At 40.9% G+C, this 17,057-nt stretch overlaps 1 protein-coding gene across 1 annotated transcript in view; it reads right to left on the reverse strand.

Annotated features, from left to right (window-relative positions):
• Positions 1–17,057, reverse strand: part of LOC109919904 (limbic system associated membrane protein) — a 724,553-nt gene that overhangs the window by 97,320 nt on the left and 610,176 nt on the right. The window contains exons 5-6 of the mRNA XM_048602931.1: positions 4,176–4,296; positions 2,632–2,783 (exon numbers count right to left, since the gene is read on the reverse strand). Of these exons, the coding sequence (XP_048458888.1) occupies positions 2,632–2,783; positions 4,176–4,296 (273 nt within the window). The remainder of the gene's footprint in view (positions 1–2,631; positions 2,784–4,175; positions 4,297–17,057) is intronic.

A 17,057-nucleotide genomic window follows, 5' to 3' on the forward strand; every position in this document is an offset into this window, starting at 1 on the left:
ACTACATATGTAGCTTTCAAATCTCACCATGGCTTTTTGCCTCCCTATCTCTGTAATCTTCTCCAACTTTACAACCCTCCTAAAAATCTAACATCTAAATCTAGCTTCTTGTGCATCCTAATCAACATTGCATCATCACTAGTGACTGTACCTTCAGTTGTCTAGGGCCCAAGTTCTGGAATTCCCTCGCTACACATCTTCACCTCTCTACATTAATTTCCTGCCTTGCAACACTTCTTTAAACCTACATTTTCAACCAAGCCTCAGGTGGTCTGACTTACATCTCTTTAAATGGACTCGCTGATATATTTGGTTTAATAATTCAGTTATGAAGCACCTCAGAATGTTTCAGTGCATTATAAGTGCTATATAAATTTCTTGTTGTTACCCAATACAGCTATCATTTCGCACCCTAAAGAAGTTTGGTAACAGAACATGTACTAAACAAATATCACTGTGACAGGAGAAACTGTGCAATAAGTGGGTTACATCCCTGACCTACAATGTTTACATTAAAATAAAGTGTTCTGAGAAGCAGTAAGTGAGAACTTCAGGATTGAACAGCAAGATGATGAGTGGTGGGCAGATATAGAAATGAGATGGTGAGTGGGAGCATAACGGGTGTACGTGTGTGTGTGTGTGTGTGTGTGTGTGTGCGTGTGCGTATGAGTGCGTGTGTGTGTAGATGTGTGTGTGTGTGCAGACACACTGCGGGCCAGGGACTTAAAGCACTGAGCATGTGAGATGATGAATGGGGAGCCAGGGGAGTAGACCTTGTAAGTGGGAGATGTGGTGAGCAGAATGGTCAACAACTGGGAATCTCAGTGAGTCAGAAAAGGTCACAATTCAGAAGAAGAAGCAAGCAGGATGGTTAGAGAGTAGACACAAGTGAACAGGAGAGATGATGAGCAAATGTGTCATTAGCAGGAGGGCCAACAAGGAAGAAGAGGTGAGGATTTGGCAGAGACAAGAAACAGGAGGGTTAGGCATCTCATTAAGCATTGAGTCAGGAGGGTCAAGGAAGGAAGTGATGAAGCGACAGCTCATGTTTAAAAAAAGACTGAGCAAGCTCTGAAATAAAGTACAAATGGTAGCACTGTTTTTGGGGAACATCTTTAATTTTCTAACCATCCTAAGGCAAAGGGCTGTGTTTGTTGTCACACAACTGAAAGGTGCACAAGACCACATATACAAACCTTGCCATTGAAAGCTAATGTTTCTGATTAACAATGCATGCCTTGTGCTCAATTTCAATCAGACCTATAGGGACACAACGTAAAATTATTAGATTGCTTATGTTGTAAAGAAAGTGTATGGGCTTCCCATGCTTGGGTAAGCAGGGCAATGAAGAGAGTGGTGAGTAGGCCAGTAAAGGGTGAAGAAGATAAAGTGGTGAGCAAAGGGAGCAGTGAATGGGATGGCAAGGGGAGCAGAGACTGGGCAGTGAGGGGAGCATTCATTCAAAACCTTACTAATGTTCTTCTATCCAATGTTTGAAGTCTAGAAAACCCTGAAAACATGCACTGTTGGCATAGACTTTCAATGCTTATTGATTTAATTTAATTCTGGGGTCATGGAATCTTTCGTGAGTAGGGCCCAGGTAAAGTGCAATGTTTTCAAAACCAGCATGAAAGTTTACAGAAATCCAGTAAGCACAAAATTTGGGCTTAAAATTGCTCAATCCTTTGTGCCAGGTACCCTGATATCAGCTTAAGTACACTGAAAAATTGCAATGCATTTGAGCAGAAAATCTACGCCACAATTTTTAGTGAGTGTGTTCCTTTCACGCTAACCTTTCTGCAGAAACAATAAAATAATCAGCCAGCCAAATTTGAAGAGCTTTGTCAATTCTAAAACCCTAAAAACTAAAACAAAATTGTCATTTCCAAAGCATAGATGTAGAGATTCATCTTGGGTGGTAATATAATAAAGACAGTGTTCCCTGGCTGCCTGTCGTATTCTCCTCCAGATATTCAGTGGTACAAAGTGTTGCATGTCAGTGGGTATATCAGAGGCAGCCAATACACTAACACCAGTGTTAAGCTACAAGGTGAATTTTTATCCCATTGTGAGGAGGCATACTATTCGACTGATCATTCTTGACCAAAAGGACATTTCCAAATTCTAAACTACTACACATTACATTATCTGCCAGTGTCTCTGCAGCCAATATAATACAGGCTCAGAAGGAGTGCTTGGTAAAAGTATAAAACTATATGGTGGTTTAACCAGAAAATTTTAATTAAGAAAACTTGGTGCTCTTGTTCACACCGAACCCCCATCTCCCATTCATCTTCCTTACCCAATAACACATCAAATGATTTTCCCTTCATGGTCGATGCTGCCTCCCTCAAGCAGCAGGGACAAAGCGTACAGAATCACCTACTTCCACAGCAACACAGTCAAAATGACTTTATTGATTCACCAACAAAGAGGTGGGCTTGCTGCAAGGAAAATGAAGTACGTAAAAATGTTTTCCTGCCTGTCAGGTAGAGTAATCTGCCTTCATTTCCAGCAGGAAGAAAAAAATTGCAGGAGACAAAGTACTGTTTCAAATTGGCACTCAAACAACACTCGCCAATAAAAGGAAATAAACATTTTCAGTTTCTGATTGTTCAGGAGGGGCCTTACTGTATAGAAATATGCTTGCATTGGCGATCCCCAGCTTGTTGCCTGCCACACATGTGTAGTTGCCATAGTGATCCTCTGTGGCATTAGTGACAATGAGACTGGAGCGACTGTCCAAGTTCTGGATCTGGATCCCTTGCGAGCTGTTATATATCCTGACACAAGTAGAAAGAATAAAAATAGGCACACGTTACTCATCCAAGTCTATTGTGAAAGGAGTAGCTCTTCTTGACAGCTTAACCACTTTATATTCTAGAGTCCTATGTCTAGTTGTCTGAAATATTGAGAATGCTACCATATTTTCATACATAAATTGTCCGTGGAAAAAGTACAAAATACATATTTTTCTGTGACAACGTATCTGATGTGAATGGGTAAATTAGTGTGGAGTATACATCTTGCAACAATCCTTTCTTTAAAGTAGGTTGGTTTTACCATATTCAAACAACTCAGATCCTTTTAGCAGATTTAATTACTTTATGAAACATAATGACTCTTGCAATGGGGTCAATATTCTCATACTGTAATATTTATAATGTTAAGGCACAGCAGATGAGCAAATACAGTTGATATGGAGTATAAAAGCTGGCTGAGGCAGGAAACGTGAATAATCTAGACATTAAAATAGGCAGTAAGGGTTTGTAGATTACGGTTCAAGTGCCAGTCTGAGGCAAAGGGAAATAATGGGAAAATAAACAAACACATCAGTATACATGGTCAGTGAAGTAAATGCCTGAAGACTCAGTAACCAAACACTTATGAATTAAGTTGAAGGCTTGAACGTCATGGTGGACAGTGACTATGATCTCATAAGCATTGGTTCAAAAGTAGCAAGGGCTTGTTTAACAATAGCAAGGGTTGGGAATACAATGAGAAACAAATTACTTTAGAGAGACAAAATGCAAACAGAGAAACAGGTTATTTTATTTATTGCTTATAATAGATACAGATCTTTTCTGTACATATGAAAATATGGCATAAAATCTGTAAAAAGAAAGGAGAGGCATAAGAGATTTAAATAAAGGCATATACTATTCGACAGATTAGGAGGAGACACTGAACTATGAACTTGACAGTAAAAGAAGGGAGCCACAATGCAATTGCTGTGAATAATTTAGATGCCTATCAGAGGTACAGTAAGAAATTTTTAGAAGATGCTGTAGGAGAAAAACATGTTCAGTGAAGAAAGGATGAGATTCAGGATACAATTTACCTGATGTGAAGTAAAAACAAGGAAATAGTGGACCAAGTTTTTGAAGTTATTTTTACTATAAATTTGGCAAACAGCAAAACAATACACCCTTGCCATTTTGTTTTGAATAAGCTACTGTATCAGGATAATTTTCTCATTAAAATATTCAGTTACTAATGTCTGTCTTCTTGGCAGGTCCTCTAAGATCATTTCAAAGCATCAATAGGCTTGGCACAATGTTTAACTCTAGTGTGAAATATACATGAGGTTATCTTTGCTTCTTTAATTTTTATCGACTCTTGTGTGAAACTTCCCCAGTTGATCTTTAGATGTTATGTCTTGCTGCAACACTCACCGCTTGTCTTCCTTGTACCACTCAAAAACTGCTGGTGGCACAGCTGAAACCTCACAGTGCAGCATCCCAGTACGGCCCACTGCAACGTCTGCACTCTGAGCATACTTAATAGTGGGAGCATCTGAAAAACAATACAAATTCACATCAGGAAACCAGCACTGAAAAAATTGATTACCATGCTACAATGCAATTTTGCCATGCTTTGCCAAATAATGCAGTAATTCTAATCATTTGATTGTACAAATTAAGTGCAGGAAGAGAACATTCAGTTCCTTGAGTTTCTGGAATTCAGTAAGGCGATGGGTGCTCATGGCAAGGGGCTAGTATTGGTTGCGAATACTGTTGTCAGTGTTATGGAAAGTATTCAGTTTACACGACCTCAAGACAACTAGGAATGAACAATAAATGTTTGCCTTGCCAACAATGCTCACAGAGTCATAATAGTTTGCTGAAGATTATTGTATTCAGAAGCTCTTAATTTATGCATTTTAATATTGGCCAACATTTTTAAATGTATTACCATTTCCAATAAATTGGCAGAAAAAACAGAATATCATATGAATGTGTGAAACCTTCATCATTCATGTTGTCAGAAGGAATTTCTCAGTTTAAGAGGAAAGATCTTACTCTTGTTTCCTGGCAGAGGAACATGATCCCTTAAATACCTACATACACATTGGAAAAGCCCAGCCATGAATTTCTAAGGATTTGGGAAATGCTGGTCTAGTGGTAAGGTCTCTGGGTTAGTAATCTATGGGCCCTGCCAATGGTAGCCCGGTGGCTTAGTTTTTAGCACTGCTGGCTCACTGCGCCAGGGACCCAGGTTCAATTGCATATTTTCCCCGTGTCTGTGTGGGTTTACTCCAGGTGCTCCAGTTTCCTCCCATAGTCCAAAGATTTGCAGGTTAGGTGGATTTGCCGTGGTAAATGTGGGACTGTGCATATAGGGGCGTGTAGATTTGGGTGGGCTGCTCTTTGGAGGGTTCAAAGTAGACTCGATGGGCCGCATGGCCTGTTTCCACACTGTAGGAATTGTATGAAATGCTGTGGGAATTATGAATTCATCTCCCAACGCACAGCTGATGGGATAATTCTGATATGTAAGGCTAGTGTCACCAATGGTGACCATGACAACTATCATCAATTATTGTAAAAATTCACCTGATTTACAAATGTCCTTCAGAGAAGAAAATCTGCCATTCTGCTCTTGCCTATGTGTCATTGCAATACATAACAATGTGGCTGACACTTCACTGCCCTCTGAAATGGCCTAACAAGCAACTCAGTTAATTTACAATCGGGGAGGATCAAATCCTGCCAGCATGCCCATATCTCATTAACAAACAAGGAAAACAGAAAATCACTGGCTGGAAGTACACTATTTCCGGATGTACATTCTTTTGCTGGTACATGTTCTGTGGGGAATATGGAACTTGATATCTCCCCTGCAAACTTGAAATGGCACTGAAAGAAATTTCTTGACAATTACTCAGCAGGCATTACTTATTGAATTTAGCCTGGGATAGACTTCCAAATTTATTGTCAAAATTCTGTAAAGATCCAAATTCTGACAGTCTCAGTGCCAATGATGCTGCATTTTGAACATGGGACCTATACTTCCCACCTCCAATTTTTCACACAAGGAATAAGATGGAGTTAATTGTTAAGTAATTGATACTTTGATCAAAAAATTAACAAGTGTTCACTCGACTTATCCCGTTCTATTTAAAATGCTTAATTTGTCTCATTGTCCTCATGTATCTGATTGTCTGTATAATGTTTTCATTAGTCAGCTGGCTTAACGAGCTGCTCACCAGTCAGTGACATTTGTAACAACAACAACTTTCAATAATGTGGAGGCTTCTAGAAACAATTATCCTGGATTGAATTAGTAGTCAAATGGAAAAAAAAGTGCATTGATTAGGAAGAGTTAGATGCATTGATGAAGATTTCATGCCTGATTAACTTGCTGGATTTTTTGAAGAGATAAGAGAAAGACTTGATGAGGGTATTACTGTTGACATGGATTACACAAATTTTCAGAAGATGTTTGATATAGTGCCACCGAACAGATTTGTGAGGAAAATTATTGACCATGAAATAAAAAAGGTCAGTTGCAACATGGATACAAAATTTGCTGAATGATTAAAAACCAAGAATAATGGTCAATGGATACTTTTTGGGCTGGAGGAAGGTTTGTAGTAGAGTTCCTCAGAGGTAAGTATTGGGACCCTTGCTTTTCCCTGATATATAAATGATCTAGATTTTGGTGTGCAAGAAACAATTTCAAAGTTTGCATACGAGACAAAACTTGCGGCAATTCTAAACTTTGAGGACAGGATAGAACTCCAAAAGGATACAGATGTGTTGGTAGAGTGGGTAGACAGGTGGCAGATGAGGGACACAGCAAGGAAATGTGAGATGATGCAATATGGGAGGAAGAACACTGAAAGACGAAATGAAACAGGGCATCCAAATCCCAAGGAGGTGCAGGAGCAGAGGAACTTGGCTGCACACGTGCACAGATCATTGAAAGTGGCAGGATAGGTGGGTAGAGTAGATAATGATGCATACAGTATCCTTGGTTTTATTAAGAGGGTGTGGAGTACAAGAGCAGAAGGTGATGTCAACCTTGTGTAAGGCACTTGTTAGACCTCATCTGAAGTACTGTGTGCTTATCTGAGCAAAACATTACAGGAAGGAATGTGAGCATGTTGAAGAGATCACAGAAGTGATTTACAAGAATGGTTCCAGGGATGAGGAACTTCAGGCTGTAGACATGCTCACCGCGCCAGTGGGTTTGGTTGCAAACTTTTCACTACCCTGCGAGGTAACATTGTCAGTGCATATCCGGTGAAGAGTCAGAGTTCTGTCCCGTTTGTTATTTATATGCATCTGTTTGCTGGGGTGGTTGGTATTATTTCTGGTTTTGTTTCTCAGTGGTTTGTACACAGGGTCTAATTCAATGTGTTTGTTGATGGAGTTCTGGTTGGAACACCAGGCCTTCAGGAATTCACTGGCATGTCTCTGTTTGGCTTGTACGATTATCAATGTGTTGTCCCAGTCGAATTTGTGTCCCTCATTGTCCGTGTGTAGTGAGACAAGTGAGAATTGGTCGTGTCTCTTGGTGGCTAGTTGGTGTTTATGTATCCATTTGTCAATTTTCTTCTGCTTTGGCCTATGTAGTGTTTCTCACAGTCCTTGCATGGTATTTTGTATATTACCCCAGTTTTGCTGGTTTTGGGTGTGGGGTCCTTTGCGTTCATTAGTAGCTGTCGTAGGGTGGTTGTCGGTTTGTGGGCTACCCTGATACTTAGGACTCTGAAATGTCCTTGTTGTATGGTAGAGTGATTAATGAGCCTGGTCGTGTTGTGTCTTCCTGTTGTCGTCTGTCTCGGAGCTAATGGCGGATTATGCTTTTCAGGTATCCATTTCTTTTGAAGACTCTGTATAAGTACTCCGATTCTGCTTTGTGTAGTTCCGGGTTGCTGCAATGTATTGTGGCTCGTTTAAGTAGTGTCCTGATGCAGCTCCATTTGTGAGCGTTGGGATGTTTGCTAGTGTAATTGAGTATTTGTTCCTTATGTGTGGTCTTTCTATATACGCTAGTCTGGAGTTCCTCGTTGTTTTTGCGTTCTACCATTATTTCCAGGAAGGGTAGTTGGTTTTTGTTCTCTTCTTCTTTTATGAATTTTATCCCGGTAAGGATGTTGTTTATGTGTCAGTAGGTTTCTTCTACTTTTGAGCATTTAATAATCATGATGGTGTCAGCTACATATCAAACCCAAAGTTTGGGTTGTATAGTGGGAAACACTGTCCTTCTAACCTTTGCATTACTGCTTCACAATCAGTCCTGATATTGGGGATCCCATTGGTGTTCCATTGATTTGTTTGTATGTGTCGTTGAAGGTGAAGTGGGTTGTGAGGCACAGATCCAGCAGTTTCATGGTGGTGTCCTTACTGATGTTGTTGGTGTCCTGGGTTGCCTGCTTACTTGCCTCGTCCAGCAGTGTGGCAATTGTCTCTTTGGCTATGTCAATGTTTACGGATGTAAATAGTGCTGTTATGTCGAAGGGTATCATCATCTTGTCCTCATCTATCCTGGTGTCCTTGATGATGTTGAGGAATTCTTGGGATGAGTGGATGGAGTGGGTAGTGTTGTCCACTAAGTATTTCAATTTCTTTTGTAGTTCTTTGGCAAGTATACATGTTGGCGTGCCTGGCAGTGAGACAATGGGTCTGAGGGGGACCCCCAGTTTGTGTACCTTGGAGAGTCCGTAGAATCGGGGTGTGTCGGATCCCTCTGGATTCATTTTTTGGCAGTCTGTCTCGTTGATGTCTCCTGAATTGTGTAATTTCTTCAGGGTCGTTGTAATCTGGTTTCCTAAATATGGTGTCGGGTCTGTTGCCATCTGTTGGTAGGTGTCGGTATCTGTTAGTAGTGCATTAGCTTTCTCGATGGATTGGGTTCTATTGAGGACGACTGTCATGCGTCCTTTGTTCGTTGGTAAGATTACAATGTTCCTGTCTTTCTTGAGTCTTTCCAGGCCTTTCCTCTCTTCTGTGTTGAATATGTCCCACTTTCCTTTTTTGCTCAGTGTTGGGACTGTCATCGGTCTGATGGTCTTTAGTGTTGGTTCCAGCGCAGCCAGGAAGTCAGTATTTATGGCGTCCCTGTAGTTATAATTCAGTCCACGTACGAGGACGGTCTTCTCAGTGTCTGTAAGTGGTAGTCCGAGATGTTTTTAATCCATGAATCTGTGTGGTTCGTGTTGTTGATGTGGCTGATTTTGGACAGTTTTTTCTTGAATGGCTATTCTTTTCTTTGTTCTGGTCTTTTGTTGTTGTATGCTGATGGCTTGTTCCAGTGAAGATGTCCATTCCTGGTCAGTTGTATTGGGGTACAGAGTTTTTTGGTGTGCAATTTCCTGCTCACATTTGTGGAGGCAGTTGTGGGCATCATTGGTCATAACCCTGATCATTCTGAGTAGCCCACAAATCGACAACTACCCTACGACGGCTACTGACGAACGTAAAGGATCCCACACCCAAAACCAGCAAAACTGAGGTAATATACAAAATACCATGCAAGGACTGTGAGAAACACTACGTAAGCCAAACCAGAAGAAAATTGACTATATAGATACGTGAACACCAACTAGCCACCAAGAGACACGACCAATTCTCACTTGTCTCATGACACATGAACAACAAGGAACACCCAGATCGATAATCGCACAAGCTAAACAGAGACATGCCAGGGAATTCCAGGAGGCCTAGTATTCCAACCAGAACTCCGTCAGCAAACACATTGAATTAGACCCTGTGTACAAACCACTGAGAAACAGAACCGGAAGTAATACTAACCACCCCAGCAAACTGAGGCATGTAAATAACTAACGGGACAGAACACTGACTCTTCACCGGGGGCGCACTGACGATGTTACCTAACAGGGTGATGAAACGTTTGCAACCAAACCCACGGGCTCGGCGATTATGTCTACAACCTCATCCCCAATCTGAGCTACTAATCTTCTCAAAAACTTACGAGGAACTTCAATTATGAAGATAGATTGAAGAAGTTGGAATTGATCTGTTTGGAGACAATGCTAAGAGGAGATCGATGAGAGGTTTTCAAAATCATGAGTGGGCTGGATACAGCATATAGGAAGAAACTGTTCCCACTCATAAAAGGAAGAGAACAAGAGGCCATGGATTTAAAGTGATTTGCAAAAGGATAAAGTGATGAGAGAGAGAGAAAAAAAAAATCACACAGCAAGTAGGCGGCACGATGGCTCAGTGGTTAGCACAGCACCAGGACTCGGGTTTGACTCCACACTCGGACAACTGTCTGTGTGGAGTTTGCACATTCTCCCCCATGTCTGCATGGGTTTCCTCCGGGTGCTCCAGTTTCCTCCCACAGTCTAAAGATGTGCAGGCTAGGTGGATTGGCCATGCTAAATTGCCCATAGTGTTCAGGGATGTGTAGATTAAGTGGGTTTATAGGGGAATGGGTCTGGGTGGGATGCTCTGAGAGTGGGTGTGGACTTGTTGGGCCGAAGGGACTGTTTCCATGCTGTAGGGATTCTATGAAGTAGTCAGGGTTCTGAAGACGGGTCACTCAACCTGAAACATTAGCTCCGATTTGTCTCCACAGATCCTGCTAGATCTGCTGAGCTTTACCAGCTGTTTCTGTAGTTAGGGTATGGAATCCCCTGTCTTGAACTGTGGTGAAAGCAGATTCAACAGAGAATTGGATGATTACTTAAATAGGAATAATATGCAAGGATATGGGGAGAAAGCAGAAGATTGTCAATAGGTAATGATGCTCATCTGAAGATTTGCTTTAGACATGGCAGGCAGAATAGCCTCCATCTGTTCTGTAACATTTCTGTGATTCTGTGACTATTACATTCACATACAGTCCTGCACGAAATGCTCCATGGTGATTTTTGGCTAACCTTAAAGACTAATCACAGTTGTATTACACTGAACACGGCCAACTAATTGATTCAACACATGATTCAATCAGATTTAAGGATGGATAGCCACCAGTCATGTGCTTGGTGCATTCAAGTAGCAGATCCTTGAGTGAAACATTATATCTGATTCTTTGCAATCAAAGTAGAATAAAGGAAGGTAATGATGGAAAAGAGAGAGGAAAACAGGAATGGAGGTATGGCCAATTGATGGAGACTCGGGTCTGAAATTAACATTAAAAAAATTACATAAAATCAGCAGAGTTTGATTCTAGCCAATAAATTTAGATTGGGAGAGCATGTAATCAGCTCAGTATTGGTAAAGCTGGTCTGAGACCTTGAGTGTTTGAAGGAGAAAATAGTAATTTGGTGTCTACAAGAAGATGAAGAGTGTCAAACTTTCTTTCTGGCTATATATTTATGGAGTCACATAATGACCTAGTATTTCCTTAACATAATGAGTTTGTAACTCCCACAAGTACTGGATTTAAAATAAAGAACAAAAATAAACTGCAACAAAATATCCCATTTTATTGCAGACTCAAGTTTGAGTGTTAATGAGTTAACATTTGCTCTGCTGACAATTTCGCTGAAAAATCTGATTTAAATACTGAATTGGAAACCCTGTTTTGTAGTCATGAAACTTTGGTCAAATTTGCTAAATGTTTGGCTCAGATGCTGACATGAGAAATTTCATCTGTTATAATGGAGCAATGTTAAATCTTTGGAATGTCTAGGCACTGTTCCATTTTGTGCTGTACATTTGTGGGCACACTATTACGATATTTTAAAACTAAGTTTATCAGGGCGGTGCCAGGACTGGCAAACCATAATTAAGAAGAGACACTTAAGTTCCTAGAGACATGTCAAATGGAGGTTCCCAAATTTATGAAAGTTATGATACCATGACAAGAATTAAAAAAAATTAGAAAGTCATTGATGCGGGTTATCAATTTCAATTTGCAGTGAAAAGGGGTCAGAAAAACAAAAAATCATATGCAGGTTATTTTTGGATTGTGGAATGCTTTCCTACACTGATTGAATCAGAGACAAATGTACCTTTGAAGGGTTCATGGACAAGATTCACATTTGACATATAGTGCTCACAGATGCCTTTTAGCTACATGTATCATGTATGCATGATGCTACAGGCTGAAATGAGGGGTTTCAGATTGTTTAACAGTGAAGCCTCCTCCCTCATGGGACAAAACAATGAACTTCAGCCACTCCAGGAGTGGTGGCAACCATTTTACAGCTCCAGTGTGCACTTGTTATTTGCATCACAATGAAAGAAACAGTGGCCACATTTCACGCAGTGAGTGTCAGGCTCAGCTTCAGCCTCTTCCCCTCATTCAATTCCCAAATGTACATTCCCATCTTGGCAGCTCTTCCTGTCAAACTCATTGGCTTTGCAATTCTCCATGAAGTTGCAGTGAGGCTGGTACATACCAACATCTGTGATGGCTGAAGTCACTGTCCTTTGAGTTTGCCCTGAGACGGCGGTGGCTGGTATCCAAAATGGAAGTCCAGAGGAACAAGCAGCACTTCGGAGCCACCAGGTAACCACTTTGTTTCTTCATGTTGGGAACTTTCACCATCAAGTTACTAACCAGTGTATGGGATAATGGAAAACTGCATATAACTAAAATGAGATTAACTAATAATGAGATGTTAATGCGTACAAATAGGTCTCTCATTGCTCACTCATGATAACCTCATCTCGTTATCCAACACTTAGTTAGAAATGAGATTTTTTTTCCCTTGATTTAACAAAAGCTCCTCACCCATCTTACAAAACAGTCACAACTTTCACACCAATGTCCCATCAATCTGTATCTAGAAAAGTGCCACTCTCCTGAACTGCTGGAGCATCCATTTTGAAAAGAGCAGCAAAATCTTTGAACTCTGATGAGTGTTGATTCTGTCCATGTCTTTGAAGATGGTCTTACCAGCTTTGAATCAGTTGGTGTTGGCTTGTGTGCTGAGGGTCTACAGTTTTCTTCAGTAAAAGGCTCACGTGTCATTTATATCAGTGAGGCATTGAATTTCCTGAGCTTCTGAGTTCATCATTTGTTCTGAAAATCATAGATTCTTCAAAAAATGTGAATTTTGGATGCCTGGTAGGAGAGCTTCTTTACTGGAACTCTCTCTTCTATTTTGATTAATCAATGTCTTGTCTGCATAGCTCTCAGCAGACTGAACTATTTTCTACCATTAACACCTACTTCTCATCTACATCAGTTCTTTACTACCATTAGTAGTCCCTTTGCCTTTACCTCTGGAGCACCTTTCCCATCCGTTCTATTTGATGCTCCCCTCACCCCACCACCTTTATCTACAGCATAAAAACCATAATTTTACCAGCTCCTTTCAGTTCCAAAGTGGATTCAATTTGGCCTCAAAATATTAACTTAACTTCTCACTCATCAGATGCATCCAGGCCTGGGAGATTTCCCCAACACTCTCTGATTTTATTTCTTTTCTGTGGAATTTGGGCATTATTACCAGTTTGGAATTCTGCCTGTTCGTAACAAATGAGTTTGCATATTTCTGTATCATTCTAACCAAACCAGTCTTGGCGCTAGTTAGTGATGTACTTGAAGATGTCTTGGCATGGATGGGTGATGATCAAGAGTCTTGCTAGGAGCTACTATGTCCATATCTAGGTTTGGAACTCACAAGCTGCTAACATTATATATCTCTTAGGTCTCCCTGAATAATCCATTAAAGACCTGATGTTCTAAGAACTAATTTTGACTGTATTTGTGAGTTTTGATCACTGATGGACAGTCCTGCTGAATGTAGCATTCCAACAGAGTTTTGAGTGGGACAAGTGTTTGAATACACTTTTTCTAATCTTTCTGCCTAGTGGGTGTACAGAGCTAATCCTGAAGAGGGATTCTCTCACAGCTACGTCCACTTTTTGCCTCAATTAAGAATTAAATTATTAACTGAGAACTGCGATCTTTGTATCAGGTTCTGAATAAAAGCTCCAACATATCACAATTCTGACCTCAGTGCCACTTACAGGTTGCAAATTTCCATCTCACATCTTGAATTTTAGCTCTTTTTTTCCACACTTGAACCAATACTGTACTGAGATTACAAACCAAGGGATTCTGTCAGAACCTGAACTGAGCGTCAGTAAACAGGTTATTGCTTCGTAAGTGCCACTTAACAAATCTAACAATGAGACCTTCCAATACTGTACCAGTATCCGCGAATAGACTGAAGGAGTAGTAAATAGCTCATTTGGATTTACCCTTATTTCTAACAATTTATATAAATGACTTAGATGTAGGGACAGAAGGTATGGTTGCTAAATTTGATGACGACACAAAGATAGGTGGGAAAATAAATTGTGAAGAAGATACAAGGAGACTGCAAGTCGAGTGAGCAATAAGGAAAGCTAATAACATGTTATCATTTCTTGAAAGTGGAGTTGAAGGGAGAGTGTACCTCAGTTTAACAGAGCACAGGTGAGACCACATCTGGAGTACTGTGGTCACCTTATTTAAGGAAGGATGCAGATGTATTGGAGGCAGTTCAGCAAAGGTTTACTGGACCAATGCCTATAATGAGCAGGTAGTCTCTTAAGGAAAGACTGGACAGCCCAGGATGGCACCGAGTGGATTGACTGATTGATTCATTGTCACATGTACCAAAATACAGTGAAAAAAGCTTTGTTTACGAATTGTTTATGATTGTGGTACAGGCAGATCACAGCAAGCAAAGGATGCCCAAATCAAAAAGACTTAGAGGCAGACAGGTTACATTACAGGTTACATTATTTGAAGCTAGAGTCCACTCAACAGTCTGATAACAGCCAGAAAGAAGCTGTTCCTGATCCTGCTTGTGCGTGTGTTCAGGCTTCTGTAGAAGAGTAAGAGGTGATTTGATTGAAATTTATAAAACCCTGAGGAGTCTTGACGAGTATATATGGAGTAGATGTTTTAGCTTACAGGAAAATCAAGAACTAGAGGTCACTGTTAAAGTTCAGGGGTCACCTGTTTAAAATAGAGATTAGGCAATTTTTTTTTTCAGAAGGCTGAGGGTGTTTGGAACTCCCTCCCTGAAAGAGCAGAAGAAGCAGTGTCCTTAAATGTTTTGAGGACAGAGATAGGTGGATTCTTGTTAAGTAAGCATATGACGAGTTATCAGGGACAGATAGGAATGTGAATTTAAGGTTTTAATCAGATTAGCCATAATCATATTGAAGAGGGGAGTGAGGCTCAATGGATTAAATGGCCTACTCCTGTTCCTGATTCATATATTTATTTGACGTAGCAGGGCAATTTTCTGCATTGTTCGTTAAAGGTCAGTGTTGAAGCTGTCTTGAATAGTTTGGCCAGGGACACAGATAGTTCTGAAACACAATTCTTTGGTACTACAGCTGAAATTTTGTCAGAACCCATAACCTTTGCCGTATCCAGTACTTTCAGATATTTCTTGATATCATGTGGAGTGCATCGTGTTGACTCAAGACTGGATATTGGGAATCGCAGGAGGAGGCTAAGTCATTGACTTCCACAGCTATTGGTTGATCCACTTGTTATCATAGGTCTTACTGAGTAGGGGACCTTGCTCATCATGTCACAGGTTACTGTAAAGTAGGTTCATGGAGGGATAATAAGACATAACCCTATACATTACAGCACCCTAAACATGCTGCCAAAACAGTCAGCAACTGCCTATATATCAGGAGCAGCTCTGCTTATTTTTGCATCCAACCTTCATGTTCGCTGCCTGCTCTGGCCATACGCCACCTGTTGGTGAACTTGGTGAGATACTGCTTTCCCCAACAACACACCGCAGACAAACCCAGATTTCAGTTTGGTTCAAAATGCTTCTGAAATGTTAAAGGGTTAATATCTGTTCTGCTGACATATAAGAAATTAGGTGCTTCGTGGGCACCCCTGTCTTGCAGACAAAATGGGTTAATCTAATTATACTCTGCTCTCTGTAAATGTTGAACTAAGGCTAAAAAGATCTTGCAGACAAAAGGTGGTAATCTAATTATACTCTGCTCTCTGTAAATGTTGAATTAAGGCTAAAAGGATAAGGAACTATCTAGTCTTACACATTGTTTTTGGGTGGCTGACCTTTGTTTTACTGTTAGATGATTAAGTTACGTGATTATGGGGGAGAAAAAAATTGTACCTGTATGCATGTCTGACTGTGCTGTAAAAACCTATATAAAGGGAGGACGGTTCCCTTACAGAAAGCATCGCTTGACATGGCTCCGCAAGCCCTGCGAAGACTGTTAAGTGATCCTCCAAAGCTTGTACTTGCTTAAATAAACTGTGGCTTTTCACAGAAGTTGGCGTATTGCGTTTGTATCAAGTGCGAAGGAATCTCCTAAAAGGGAACTCAACACTTCTATGTTATCATTTGTGAAAATAAAGTGTGTGGATCAGCTGAATATGTAGACAATTATATACCTTAGGGCAGAACTTTCACTGACCTGACTCAGAGGGGATACTTCTGTACATCAGTGATTAGTTCCCCACATGTTGCCAGAAGTAGAATGCGCAGGGCTGGAGAACTGTAGCTACAAGAAGAGATTGCAGAGGCTGGGATTGCTTTCCTTGGAACAGAGAAGGCTGAGGGTGACATGGCTGTGGTATACAAAGTTGTGAGGGAATAGAGATGGAATGGACAGGAGGAACCTGTTTCCCCTGGTGGAGAATACAAAAAGCAAGGGTCATAGAGTCAAGTTAAGTAGCAGAAGGATTAGAAGGAATGTAAGGAAAACTTTTTTACACAAAGGATGATGGGTGTCTGGAATTCACTGCCTGAGTTGTTGTTGGAGGCAGAGACCCTAAACTCTTTAAAAAGTACCTGTATCTGCACCTTAAGTGCTAGAAGCTGCAGGGCAATGGGTCAGATGCAGTAAAATGGGATTAGAAAGTGGCATCTGGGTGTCTTTGGGTTGGCATGGACAAGATTAGCAGAATGGCCCCTTCTGTGCTGTATCACTTCTCTGGTTCTATGTAGACCCTGCTGAGTTGACAGCTGAGCCTTGAAGTCAAACAGAGCCTTGAAGTCAAACAGGAAGAATCACAGCAATAGGTAAGTCCATACCAGGATAGGGTGCAAATTGGTTTGAAGGAAGCTTGGCCAGGAGGGGAAAAGGGTCAGATGGAAGCGTATTGGAGTTTGGGATAATACAACCTGTTGAGGCTATGTTCTGAGCAACAGGAATCTCGCCCTGCTAGTGGTGTGAGTGTATTCAGACCCTGGTGGTGGTGACAGTGTTGGTGATCCAAGTCTGACTGGGGCAAGTGTAGGAGATAAAGGCCTCAAGATGAACGCTGTTGGGGGTATCCTGACAGCTACCCAGGCACACCCTTGTGTCTTGGAATAAATGTGAAGGCACTCAGTTCCTGAATCCACAAAGTCC

Source organism: Rhincodon typus, chromosome 11 (assembly GCF_021869965.1).
Source record: "Rhincodon typus isolate 14 chromosome 11, sRhiTyp1.1, whole genome shotgun sequence".
NCBI classification, from domain to species: Eukaryota; Metazoa; Chordata; class Chondrichthyes; order Orectolobiformes; family Rhincodontidae; genus Rhincodon; species Rhincodon typus.